Source organism: Venturia canescens, chromosome 1 (genome assembly GCF_019457755.1).
Source record: "Venturia canescens isolate UGA chromosome 1, ASM1945775v1, whole genome shotgun sequence".
NCBI lineage: Eukaryota > Metazoa > Arthropoda > Insecta > Hymenoptera > Ichneumonidae > Venturia > Venturia canescens.
The window spans coordinates 30,525,138-30,539,914 of record NC_057421.1 but is presented as its reverse complement, the minus strand read 5'-3'; the positions used below and the strand labels follow the sequence as shown (position 1 = coordinate 30,539,914).

General features: G+C 34.5%; 1 protein-coding gene across 2 annotated transcripts in view; it reads right to left on the bottom strand.

Moving 5' to 3' along the window:
- Positions 1–107: 107 nt before the first annotated feature.
- Positions 108–14,777, bottom strand: part of LOC122414064 (uncharacterized) — a 177,291-nt gene continuing 162,621 nt past the window's right edge. The window contains exons 8-11 of one of the 2 annotated variants that reach the window (XM_043424887.1): positions 9,233–9,381; positions 7,316–7,603; positions 6,505–6,717; positions 108–5,546 (exon numbers count right to left, since the gene is read on the bottom strand). In XM_043424887.1, the coding sequence (XP_043280822.1) occupies positions 5,437–5,546; positions 6,505–6,717; positions 7,316–7,603; positions 9,233–9,381 (760 nt within the window). In that variant the 3' untranslated portion in view covers positions 108–5,436. Of the gene's footprint in view, positions 5,547–6,504; positions 6,718–7,029; positions 7,604–9,232; positions 9,382–14,777 lie in introns of those variants that run through there. The other variant, XM_043424898.1, reaches the window with a different exon arrangement.

Below are 14,777 nucleotides of genomic sequence, written 5' to 3'. Positions count from 1 at the left end.
CAATTGAAATCTCAAGTTCGAGTACAGAAACGTGATTAATTAATGCACAAAGATCAAGGTACAGAGGAATAGGGCACGAATATTCAAATGAAACGAGACATTATGAATTAAGTTAATTGTAAATATATTATTGAGTAACATCTATAATATAATAATGAAAAACCATTTATAGTATAATAAGTATGTCATTGTAATGTTCTAATTCAATCTTAAACACTCAGCTTTTGTAGATTTTATTGTTGTTGGTGTGTTTTATTTTCTTCAATTTTTCATCGTTTTCTTTGCAGTGTCAATTTTCGATGATTATTCAAGCACGGCCTCTATACAACTCACTCTTCAATATTTTCCAATATATATTATAATCATTCTCGATCAATATTTATTTGTTCTTTTGCATTTTCGAATGTTTAACTCCGTTGTCCTGCTCCTGTTCAGATGAATCGCGGCTTTGTTCTCTACTGATCTTATTTATTATTTAGTGCACGCGTAATATATAATATCCTCTGTAGCTTTGAGAAGCGATAAACTCGTCACAAAGCCGCGCGTTCTCTTGCTCTCTCTCTCTCTCTCTCTCTCTCTCTCTCTCTCTCTCTCTCTCTTTCTTGTTTGCATTTGGTATAAAAACCATTCTATCCTTAAAGTTAAACATTATTCGTTAAGTTAATTGGGGCTATATCGACAGTTTTGTGGCTCACCGAGTCTGGAAAACGACTCCCCGTCGATACTTCACTTTTCGTTCGTAATACTTTTTTTTATTATTTTTCATAGTTTATTCATTTGCGCAAAAATTATGTTATAAATACAAGAGACGGTAAAGAGTCGTTGTTTTTTCCATTTTCAGGTGAATAATCGGCGAAGAGGCGTCGAGAGCGGGAGAGGTATAGCCGACTTTATGCATCATCAACTCGCAATTGGACGTCATTATTACTATAACTATATTTATTTCAACGAATTTCGGGTACATTTGGAAAATTAGCGTTTCACTGACTGTGTATAACGAACTTTATCCATTCTTTCCCCTCGTTCGTCGGCTTCAATCATACATTCATTTATTCACACTCAAGGTTCAAGATAAAATCTTTCATCTCCTATTTTTGTATTTGGTTAAACGAAAATTCATTTTTCTTTTTGCTCGAGGAATCATTTTATTGAAGTAACGCTCATTTCCCGCACCAAGAGAGTCAAATTTCCAGTCACTCCTTGTAATTCTTTATTTTTATAGATACATATATATTTATATATGTAATGTGTGTATATAGAATTATCATAATAATCTGTACAGCGCACCATGGATCAGCTTCATTGTTTTCATTTTCTTATTATTTTCTTATTCAACGACGTAAGTTTGGAGGATTGTTTTTGTGTTTGTGATTTATTTATTTATTTTTTTATTCCATTATATTGATAGTACGAATAGTTTCGATGAATTTTAACTTTAATGTGGAGAACGTGCTCGCGATACTAAGCGGTGGTGTCACGAGGATGGCACATCATGTCACAAGAAAAACTTAAAATTGATGCTTCAAGCACACATCAATTGAATAATGATATTCGCAATTAATGCAGCGTAATAGATACAAAATTCTTCACTCGTCGCTTCGATATCGGTTTAATTAGTTCAACAATCCAAAATCATTGATAAATTCTTTCGTTTTTTTTCCACGTACAACTACTTAACCATCTGTATATGAGTACCCTGAAATACACTTCCACTAGTTTGTCCTAGTAAAAGAATAATATTTTGAAAAAAAGAAACAAGGTTCTTACACAGTAGAGCCAAACAATTTGATGTGCCACGATAAAAATATATACTCAACATGGAAACAATTCACATGATTCTCATTCAATAATTGATTTCAATCTAAATAGCTAATATTTACAATAGTTTAGTGAGCTGCGTCGATTCATTTTCGAAGAATTTGTGTGATTTTCGGTTCCTGAATCATAGATCGTTAGTGACGAGTATCGTAATGACGAAATTCGATTACAGCGCAACGAGTCTTTGGACTCGTTTTTTAAATCCTGACGAAAAATCCAAAAATCTTATACGACAGCTCTCAAGGTGAATTATTTTATCTAATAGTGTACAATTTATAGCCAACACCGAATACTTTAGATGTGTATACATATATATTTGTCTTTATGTGACATTTTTCTTTTTAATTTATGAAGAATCCGCTATCGTACAACTCACCACCATTAGTCTGTCTTTTCAAAAAATCTCGTCAAGGATTATCAGCTTTTAAGTAAAATAGTTCGAGTCAAAAATATGTATACTTTGTCGGGTAATATGGGGATTTGTTAAATCGGGATGGACCTAGATTTTCAGAGGTCCTTTATTTTTCATTTATGTGATTTATTATTCGTTTCTTCATTATCCTCCCCAACGTATCTCAGCTATTAAACTGTCGATAATTATCCTTGTGCGTCAAGTACTTCGAACGTGATTTTTCTCACGTAATCGAGGCTGAAAAAATCGACCACGCACTCCGCGAGAGGATCTAAAATTAGTTCATATCGATATGTCGTTTTATACAGAATCAAATTATTATGTCGAAATTTTACGACCCTTTTTATGTATCGTAACGATCGTGATTGCAGGGTTATATACAAGTGTCGCATTGAATGATGAATAATTTCATACCGTTTAAAAGATTATGATAGAAGTAATAATACTTCGGTGCTGAGAACATTTCGTCATCCATTCCATAATCAAATTTTCATTGATTAATAATTATTCAAATGATAAGAATAACGAACAACTTTTTTTGTTGTTGAGCTTTCAAAAGACACTGATGTCTGAAGTTTCAAGCACACAATATACTATAATTTGTGGACATCAACATTTCGTAGATAATTTTTACTGCGTGTCGTTATTATTATTATTATTATTATTATTATTTTTTACATAAGTACATATGCGGTCACGATCAACTTTTATCACAATCTTTCGTTGCTAAATGAAAATTTTCTCTTCCAGTCTCAAGGATTCTGCGTAATTTTTACATATGAATAACTTTTATCGACTTTTCGTAAAGCTATCCGAGAGTTTGCTACACCTCATAAAATAATCTACAATGATAGTTTCGTCTGTTCACTCGTCTTGCGATACCATATTATAATATATATTTTTTTTTTTTTTCATTTAACCACTTTTAGAAAATTGAATTGAGGAACAGTAGCAGCAATATGTTGTATTTTTTAAGTGATAAATACCACTCGCTTAGGTTTACCTTGATTTATTTATACACGCGCTGTGAAAAACGTCAGCGAGCCACAATATTTATCGTTCTCAATGCACTTGCAATTGATCATATAGCCATGCGACAGATTCGATTATTATTTATGTATTATAGTTACTCTTTTTAATCTATAATCAACACTCAATTCATATATAATTGGCCCCTTGCACCCTTATTTTTTTTCTTTTTCTTCATATTCTCATTCACTCCCACTTTTATTTTCGTTCATCATACACTCGACGAACAATACATAAAACCCTTGCGACTGTAAACCAATTCATTCGATTCATTTGTAACACTTGAAATGTTGTGTGGTATCAACACTGTTATGAACTTTTCATCAATCAAAATGACATTTAAGCTTGAAATCAAAGCAACGAAACTTTGCCAAAAAAAGATTTTCAATCTGCTTGAATTAAGCTCGTTTTCAACAATCACACACAGATTTCAATGAATTTAAAACAATCCACAAAACTATGGATGACGCATCATTTTTTTTTATGTAGTGTAGCAGATTGCCATGAAAAGGATTCAAGTTTTAAGTGGTTTCATGAGATTTGGGAAGAATGTCTAAAGATTATTTAAACAAAACGTAAAAATTTTATCAAAACTGAATGTTTAACTACCAATTTAACAGAGGAAGTGTAGGGTCCAAGTGCATTTTTGTTTCTTCATTGCAACGCGACATTGCAGGCCACCTTAAGGTATTCCTTTCGCAGGACCGTATTTTTTGGTGACGCAAACTAGGGCACTCGAAATTTGGACTGATTCCTAACCTCTGAGAAGTCTCCGTTATATGAGAAAAGTTTCTGCTTCTGCCATTTTTCCAACTTCTATCGTTAATATCTCTTTTCAACATTCGATAACCCTTTATTCTTATCATCGCTATGGATTCCTTACATTTTTTTCTATCCGTGAGACAGTTTGTATCAGGAATTTAGAGATATTCAGTGTATGAATTATTAAATAGAAATGTGCCGGTGATGGAATCTCCATAAGCTCCCGTATAAATTTTATTATGATTTTTGACATTTTAATTTTTCGTTAAGTGTTCGATAACCTGACCTGAAATTTCATCAATCTATTCGCACGCACTTGTTACTTTACTGTAAATTAAAATCAATTTTTTGTAAAGAATTCGGGTTCGTGAAAGCAATGTGACTTGTATCGCCTATTTCTTCGACGCTTAAGCCTGACAGTTTTCATCACTATTTTGAATCATGTTCATTACAGAAAAAAAACTTAATGTTATTCAATATTTACCGTAACACTTTCACTCCGGAAATTCGCGAATAAATGAGATTCTGAACGCTTCATTATTTTATTCAGCAGGGTATTGAAGATTAGCTATGATTAGTCATGAGAATGAATTTTTTTTTTTTTTTTTTTTTTTTATGAATTACCGGGAAGTGTAGTTTTTACGAAAAAAATGGCAGTCTAGACGAATCCGTTCATTTTTCACTGGATCAATAAAACCATTGAATTAATAAAATTTTTGTTCGCATTAACGTTTCGGCGTTCCCACACACTCGAACTGGAATACATGAAAACTGCCAATAAGCTGTTCATCAATTTTAAAAACTACAGTAAAATGTTCGTCCAATGTTTTCGTTAAAAATTTTCCACCGACTTTTACAATGAATCAAGAGTGCCTCACATTTTTAAAACAAATCAGAGTATTCAGAATAATTGAATTTTCGAAACATCGATTTGGACAGATTTCTAAAAATCACCGCGTGTTTTTATTATTGTTGAACAATTCCCAGCACGTTCATCCGGTCTCTGTCGCATTCACATATCGATTGAGGCTCGCTGACGTGATTTCGGGCGTGCCCGCTTCCTTTCTACCTTTTTATATATATACGTGTTGCAACTAACTACGTTATTATTTATATAATAATATATACATATACATGCAGAAGTATTTATACACATATTCATATATGCATATATCCGTAAATATGTATACTTCAGTATATCAATATTATATACTGCTTAAAGGTGCTAAAAGCTAAGGGCGAAACATTCGGCACTCCCACCCCGACATTCAATAATATCGTGACGACGATCGGGAGGGAAACATCCCCGATCAGCGTCTATTACTTTCGCCGAATCGCTAATAAGCCTCAGATTTGTCGTATCATTAACTATACAGTCGGCCAATTAACTCCTAATGATCGTCTCTCGTGTGGCATCACCTCATGACGTAACGAACTAACAGAATTCCGACAACGAGATTCTGACTCCCGATTGAACTGCGCGACGTCCACGAGGTCGAAGAAGATGCGATGTCGCCGCACTGAGCTGTAACACATTTAAAAACAAACATTTCTTCAAACGGTTATTCGTATTTTTTGAGAATATGCATGCATGGATTTTCGGATTCGCCGATTGCGATTTGGCATAACAAAAAAGTCGGATGTGAAGAAGTTTTTAATGAACTTGGAATGGTCTGTTTGGACCTGGTTATAAGTTGATGCTTGTATTTTATGAAGGATGATAACGCGATGAAAAATTTTGATAAAAATTTCAATGATTTATTAGCAATAAAAAAATTGGAATATCAAATTTTTGTTTGTACAGTTTTGTTGTAACAAACAAATGATAAATGCACATTTTTTTTGTCCAATCATATAAGTGTACTACCGACAGTACACAGTCGACAAATTCGGTTATTGTACTGGCAAAAATTAAGGAGGTCACCCCGTGTGGCAGCCGGAAACGTCTTTGAAAATAGAAATGTTGTGTTTCGAAGCTCGAAAATCCTTCAATTTTCAAAATTTCTCTTTGATTTTAGTTCGAGACAGTAGCCACTGCTTTACAAAACAAAACGCTCTTTGGTTTTTTGATCTCAGATTAACCCGGAATCGTGGAAACCATGGAGAACCATGTGGGTTCCTGTGGAGTAGTTTTACACCGAATCTACTTGAGATATCAGAGTTAAAAAACTCTATCATAAAGTTTAAATATCACTGAATAAACCCTTCAAATTTCAAAAGTCTATGTTTTTTCCTCGCCGCAATAAATCGAAACCCCAAAAACATCCGGCTGCCACACGGGGCGAGCCCCTTAATAAACAATCGGATAGCGGTGAAAAAAATAGTAGAGAAATAAAAATTGAGTGATGAGCTGAAAAATTTTAAAAAATGGGTGAAAAATTAAAATTTTTAAAAGCGCATCGTCATGAAAATTTACAAGAAAATCATCATTAATTTACAAGAAAATCGATTGACAATCTTTTCAAATTGGAACAAATACGAACCATATGATGTTAGATTGACCTTCCATGCATGCTGCTGCTGCTGGTGACGATACGAGGGCCGAGGACACGAGGCCAAATGGCCCGTTACAGAGAGCTCTCGACTGCCGGACGTCGCTGCCGATGCACTGTAGACGAGACAATAACGACCACTATCTGTACTCGCAACGAGATACGCAGTATCATTCTCAACCCAAGTGCCGTGACAGAGATACTCTGTAAAGACGGATATGCTCATAAATGATTGAGTTATTTCAGAACGAAAACGCTCGAAAATCATTAAACAGTTCTTATAATTATTAATAAAATATCATACACTAAGGTATTTCCATTAAATTGAAGTAGCAATGAACAATATCGTAAGCTTTTGTTATAGAATTACAGTGTAATTGAATGAATAAAATCAAATGAACGAGTCACGCATGAATCGAAAACCAGAAGCCACGATAATTCGAGTTAATTAAATGTCCAAATGCATCAAAATAACCATTGATAATTAAAAAAACAATAAATATTTGTTGAAGCGATAAAAATTTTACTTTATTTTCATGAAAAATCGAATGAAATTCGCTGCAATATAAAAAGAATTTAATTAAACCCTCATGAAAATTTACAATTTGGAGTGTCAACATTTACAGACTCTGGATATCACTCTCATTGCTTTAACGTAGATTTTTACATTAAAAACCTCGTCCCGTGAACGAATTAAGGATAATTATCGTATGTTTAATAAACACACGAAAAAAAATATAAAATGATGAACGCTCATTCGATAATTCATTAAATCCCGCGGGTGTAAACTTTGGAATATTACCAGAAAGAGCCTCATCGCTGCAGGACGTGGCAAATTTCATACGATCTGATCTCTCGCAACCAATATCGAGACCTGGAAGACTCGTGTGATGGCACGGCCTCGGAAACGGGGTCGTCGACGTTATTCTTACTTCCTGTACCTGTGCCACGTTATCATCGTTCTCCGATAATCTCTGTTCTCCATCGGGTATAAAATTCTCTTCCGCATATTCGCTCACGTGAGATCGCATCACGTATACGACTTCGTAGTGTCCGAGATACGGACACTGTCGTGTTGTAAGGTCCGAGGCTATGGGGGTCGAAAAAAAATGGAGAAAAATATTAGATTTATATTATACTTTCGTCCAATAATTTTAAAATATTGATGTACTTTATTAATACTTTGATTCTTGTAAAAATATGTGATTCAGTATTCACCGATTACTAATTTACTTTCAATTGTTCATTTATTTTGTCATGACTTTTACTCTTCGAGCTCGTCGAAAAGAAAAATATAATCCTGGAGAATGGAAAAAACGAAGCTTCCCTCATTTTTTAGGGCAGATTCGTACGGTATCAAAAATGTTTAAAAAAGCGTTTTAGCACTAAGCCGATCGGGATTTCCGTTGAACTTTTAACAAATGAAAATAGGGATCTTGAGTCTTGCAATTCTTCATAATCATTTTGCCCACCCTCAATTTTCTGCATGGGAAGGTGCCGATGCCTTTTTGAAGCCATCGTGCATGATCCTTTACGCGATTATACTATAAGCTGATCAAATTGATTGTTAAACTCTTGCAGCGATCGCAATGTTCTTTCTTTTATCTTCGCTTCCTGAGTATATGTAAAAAAAAGAGGAAGCTCATGCAAGCCCACGAAAACTATTAGGATTACCACCCCTGAAGCATGATTTATTTCTGGGGCATGTATAATTTGAACTGAAAATAAAGAAAAAAATTTACTGTTCTACCATCTCGTGGATCGAGTTTCGTTTTTATGAAACGAAAATTCGATAATGTAATACTAAATGTACTCGCACCTATCAGTCGAAATATTGTATATCAGTAAAAATATTTTTTATTATACAAAATTAATGAAATATAACATTTTGTTATTTCAAATTAATCAAAAATCGATCGCCTGCGATTCGTTAATGAACTATCCATCAAGGCCTTATATACATTTTCAGCGGACGAAAAAATGTGATTTTCTTGATTTCTTTTTGACAAGAAAATACATTTTTATTGAAAAACTGCAAGTGACATTCATTGTACGTATGTTCGTGTACGTGTACAAGTTTTTTCATCAAAAAATTTCTCAAAATGGTGGAACTCAGCTGTATTCCAGTAGTACCTTTTTTTGAGCATCAGTTGCGGTGGATATGATAACTAAGAAACTATTTATCCGATCGATACCAAAATTATACCACTTTTTTATTAAAATAATAGCTTGGATCTGGACGGCGGATTTGTATAAATTTTGATTTTAAAAAAATGGCGACAGTTTTTAAAAAATTCATTTTTTGAGGTGCTAAATTTACGGTTTTTGTTACAATTTTTTTTCCCAAGAAAATACGAAATCCTTCGTCCAGGCCCAAGCTATTATTATAATAAATAAGTCGTCTAAATTTGTAACGGATCGGATCAATAGTTTTTCAGTCGTGCCCACTGCAAAGGTATTTTTAAAAAAATACGATTCTGAGATAATGCTCCGATCTTTTATGAAATTTGGTGAGAATAGTCATCAGATATTGTACTTGAAGAATATCTAATAAAAAATTTTCGATTTTTCCGCCCATCATAAATGTATGTAAGCCCTTAATTCTATGTGATTCGTAAGCTCTCCGTGCGCCGGATATCGACGCCATTGATAAAAAAAGCACTCGAATAAGACGGTTTTCGGACTTTTCTATTTTTCTGTATTTACTTATGCTACTCACTTATATATGTTTTGTAGGGGGCCGTGAAGTAATTGAATTTGCTAGAATTGCATGCCTCCTCCGGTACTTGAGTCCACGTTTTCGAGATTTGCATCTCGATTACGGGATCGTCCCTCTTGTGCAAGACGAGACAAACGAAGCCATTATCACTGAAAAAAATGAATAATATTATGCTTTAAAAAAAAAAAATAGTGAGCTGAAAAGGACTTTTTTAAATTATTGAACCACTTATAAGCTCGCATATAATAATTCAACATGATGTACCATAAAATTTGTGAACAATCTCATGTTTAATTAAATAAAGCTTTCAACTTCCAACAGCGTGTGTGTATTTTCATTCGTTGCAAACATACGCTTGCGTAAATTCGGTAATATTCATAATCAAACCGAAAATACACGAGGAATTGTGATTGTTTGACGGTAGACTGACTTGCTTTTTTTTATGAATAGCTTCACAGGTGTACCAGAAACTGGCTAAGGCTACAACGTTTTTAAGGATTCAGCCCAGTCGACGAGAATCCACATGAGTCGACGTTACTTCTCACTCCAATCATGTACCAAAGCGAGTACAATGAATGAAGAAAAAAAAAGAAAAACACATTATACTTCACAAAGTGGTTTTTTGAAGATCTTTCTACAAAGTTACTTCGTCACCCGAAAATGCTTGGTTTCGGCTCATCGACATTTGTCAAGCCAAAGTTTACGCAGACGATGGTGTCAATTCAAGAATAGCTCAAAGTATTGTAGAGTTTTTATTCGCAAGCGCTTAGTATATATACGAAAATGTTTGTACGCATTCTTCGTACGTTTCATTTCTGAATATCTTGCTTAAAATGAAGTTCGAGCGATATATATAGGATACCATACGAAAAATACATTAGATTTTATTATTGAAAATTTGCACGAATCTTGTTGAACAGCGCTTAATGATGTGTGAAAAACTCGAAGAGGTTTCATCGTCCGGTAATCGAGATATTCGTCGTTGAAAATTACAGGTTAAACATGGGCTCTTGTGAGAGCTTTCAAAAAATTGTGAACTTCAATAATAAATATCTCAATTTCGAGACGGTGAATAATCGACATATTCCTCCAGAAGCTTAATACTGTCTTCAGCTTTTTGTTTAAAAAATTTCATAGGGCAAAGTTAGAAAACAGTTTTTCCATAAGATATGCTTGAATCTCCTTAAGAAAATGCTCTTACAATGAATGGGCTCAATTTATAGAGTCAGAGATGACTCCTACTTGATTGAAATAACCACGCCCTTTCCAAGGGGTGATAATACTTTTCTCCATTTCCAAAATAAGAAAATTAAGACTACGTCGAGAGCTACCGCGGTCGAATTTCTAATTTTGTAAACGATTTTATTGTTCGTATTTTTAAATCGACGATCATTCGAAATATCATTCTTGTGTTAACCGTAAGTACGAGAGAGATAGCTGCAAATTTCGAAATCGAAATTGTTTGACACAGTTTGACCGATTAAAAAAAGGCTCTGTCAGCCTACGCATGACGATGACCAAAATTGACTGCCAGAGCCTTTTTTTAATCGGTCAAACTGTATCGAAGAATTTCGATTTCGAAAATTCCAAGTGAGGTTAGCTGACTCATCCATACTCTTAAGAGGAACATTGGAAAACTGTGCTGAAACAGACGAAAGCAATTATATTTTCTACCGACTACCAATTGTGTAAAAATGATCAGGAATTTTGAAAAAAAAACAGTCTTCCCCTAACTCTTGAAGCACGTTTCGATGGCGGGGCTTAGCTGTCATCCAATCGAATACACAAAATAGCCAGTAAGTAGGGCACGACCATGCACTCGTTTCCGGCAGTGTGTACATGCTCTTCCCTTAAAAAAACCGTACACGAAAAAAGAGAAAAAATGAAATAAATAATCAGATCAGAAAGTTCATTTTTAAGAGGCACGAGGAAATCGGTTTTTCATAAAATAATATTCTACACGTCGGAGAACACGATCAAGTTATATGGGAGAAAAAAAAATGGAACGCGACGTTTTTGAAAGATAGCAGTTATTTTTTCGACGCATAAAAAGTCAGATTTTTCAGCATAGATCATCCCAGGACTCTTGAAAAGTTCTTGGAAAAGTAAAGGTAACATCTGCGTACATATTATGTGTGAATTATTTGTTCAGCACTTTTCTTTTTTTTCAGTAGGATCGTGCAATTCACAGATGCCGTATCCCACTGGAATCTGAAATAGGGATACTCGTTTTGTTTTTATAAGACAAGATGATATAAATTCTACAGATAAACACACATTCACACTTACACACTTTCAGACCTGTACAGTCGAATTTTTTGCATAATGCATTTCTCCATCTACATTCACAGATGCACGTACGTACGTAGAGTGCACAATACAAAGAAGTATTTATACCGCAGGTTATGATGTACGAGGCTTGCCACTGCCTTAATTAATTAAGTTGCGCGCCCTCAACCATTTGCATTGCATAGAATGTTTTCTAAACTCGAACGTATCCTGCATCATGGTGCATTCATGAACGTATAGGTATATTAATAGAGAAAAGGAGATTCAGGAAAACAGCGTGAGGGGGAACGGCCAGGAAGCGGAAAACCGAGTGGCACGGAGGAATGAAGGATCAGAAGCGTACAACGGTGCAAATGGTCCCAAGGGTGCAATCTCATGGTTCTTACAGGAAGCATAGTTCCCATTTTAACTGCAACAAACTGTTCGCTCATGCCACTATAAAAGTGGTGTTGAACTATTGAATTATATATCTCTGGGATCGAGATGAATGTACATCTTTTTCGTGCATTTAAACACTCCATTTATAATTTCATTATATTTTAGTATTCAGTTCAGTTTGATGATGAAACGTCTCATAAAAAAATTCAAAAAGTAAGCAAATATAACAAAAAGATTGTGAATGAAGAACGACTGAATGCTTCAAATTTTATTCCTCTGATGGCAATCTTCGTGGTCTCAAATTGCAACCAAAATTGTAGAGTTCAAAATAATATTTGTGTCCGTCACGAAACTTACGATTCTTTGGGTCTTGTCGAAAGAATATTTTAACGAAAAATCAAAATTGTGTAATTCAAGGGCTTGCATGCGTCCAGAATTTTCAAAAAATCGATTTTTTTACGGATTGTTATTCTCTGTAGTTCTAGGCGTATTTCTGTGGAAGTCGATTGTAAAAATTCCGTATAGATCGAAAGCTATTATAGGAAACGTGACTGCACTATGAGAGGGCCTGATGCGCACACCAAACTTTAAATGCGCTTTTCTCAAAACTACTTTTTCTGGCACAGTCTACGTGATAACTCATACAGTTTTTAATATTTTTTGATGCTTTTTTTTTAATATTTGAAATTATTTTCTCTGTAGTCTGTCGAGTCGGATTTTTGATATTGTGATTAAAAAATATAAACATTAAAGCATGACATTTATGACACAAAATGCACACTTTTTTTAAATTGATAAATTTTTCGAATTTCAAAAGTCCGGCTCGACAGACTATAACTGCAACTTTATTTTACAAGAATTTTTTTACGTTTTGCAGATCTATCAACATTTCAAGGTGAAATGATGCAGCAGACCGTGGAGCAATTTTTTTTTCATAGTGCTTCGGGAAACGTGATTTTTTATGTTCTAATTTTGAAATAAATTTGTTTACAAAATTTAAATATTAATAAACAATGTGTAAAAATGATTTTTATCTACTTCTATTGCCATCTCCTCCAAAAACAGTTTTCTTTTAGCGCGTTTTAGACACTGCTGGACGTATGCAAGGCGTTAAACAAAAAAATAAACACAAAAAGTTAAAAACTCTGCGAGTTCCTGATTCGATTTAACTAATTGTCGTTCTCGTGTTTAATGAACATGAAGAAGTAAACAACGCTCAAATAATTGTTCGATCCGAATACGTAGGGCGATAACAAATATATTTATACTTGTGCATCTCGATTTGAGATACGAGTATTTACTTATGCTTGCAAGGGAAGACATCTCGTATGATAAATAGGAGAGCTGAGTACGTACACACACAAACTTGAATTTGAAGCAGATTCTCTTAGCATGAGAGACTATCGCATGTTCTTCTGAAAGTAGAAATGGATATGTATAACAGGCTTCCGCATTACTAACCTCACATGCTAATTGCATGTCAACAGCATTTATCAAGTGAGTAGACATTCCAAATTTTTTACAATAGCTAGCAATTGTTATGGGCATTCATAACTATTGCAGTGAAAATTAAAATTCAACGATAAATTAACACGAAAGGTAATATATCCGAATAAAAAAAGATTGAGCCGAATTGGATTGTCCTGTGGATAAAAGTGTTTGCATGTGTAAATTCATGGAGGTAACTCTAGTGACGACTTGAGCAAAATTTCAAGCTTCACGTTTGCATTTCTCGTTTCAATCTAATTTGCGTCGAGGACATTAGCGAACCAGGCAAAGGCAGTCAGACTCGAAGCACATCCAGCCAATTTGAGGTACTCGCTTTTAGCTACGAATGAGGAAATAAAGGGTCGGATGCCCTATTTTCGACGAGAGCGATTACCGCAGTATTCTCTCTTTGGAATATTAATGGAATATGAAAAAAAAGGAAAAATTGTCAGAGCACAAAATAAATTCTAACTTTTGTTTGTTCCACTAAATTTGAGATGTGAAATAGTGTAAAAGTAGCTGGGGTTTTATCAATTTTTTTATTTTTACGCGAAATATCCCTCGTTAATTATAGCCTGGGTATTTTGCACAGTTTACAAGTATTTTTATTTTTACAAATACGAAATTATCGATTGATGAGTTCGATTTTATCAAATTGAGATCCGTCGACATCGATTTGGTGTCGCCAAATTAAGATTTTTTTTCATCTCGCCGTATATTTTTCCCCTCGCATTCACTATTTTACTCGCATTGTGATATTAAAATATTACAAAAACTTGATACATTTTTTTTCATTAAAATTTTTCAGTCATGTTCAATGATACCCATGTCTGCCCAAAGCGCAATGTATCCACTTCCACAAGACTGAGATATTACGGGTGCCCTCAAGCGCGTTTGTGGAGGATGAGAGAGAACCAGAGAGAGAGAGTGGGAGAGGGACAAACAGAGAAAGAGAGAGGTTGGTTCTGTCTCTGGAGCGATCTATACGTAGTGAACGGGCGAACGGAGACGCAAAAGAGAGCCTGCAGCCCCGAAGGATATTATTCCGCCAAGTCGAGTATGATTTAGTCCCTAGACGCTTCTGTCTCTGTGGTATATCCTAGTAGAAGTCTCTGCGGCCAGGTATAATATGTTCGTCTTAAGTACCGTCATTTTTTCTCGGAAACGTTTCCACTCGTTGCAAAAAACGACGAATAAAACAAGAAAAAATAAATGAATCATAATATTCAGACATTTTTCACGAGTTTACCCTACCGCTGTGCGTTTTTCCAACTGCGCTTTGTTTTCCAACGTTTATACGGCAATTCTCGATTATTTTTGAACGAAAAAAAAAATTACAAGCACATTTTGGTACTTTAAGCACTTGCAAAATAATTGCGTCGCTCAAAAC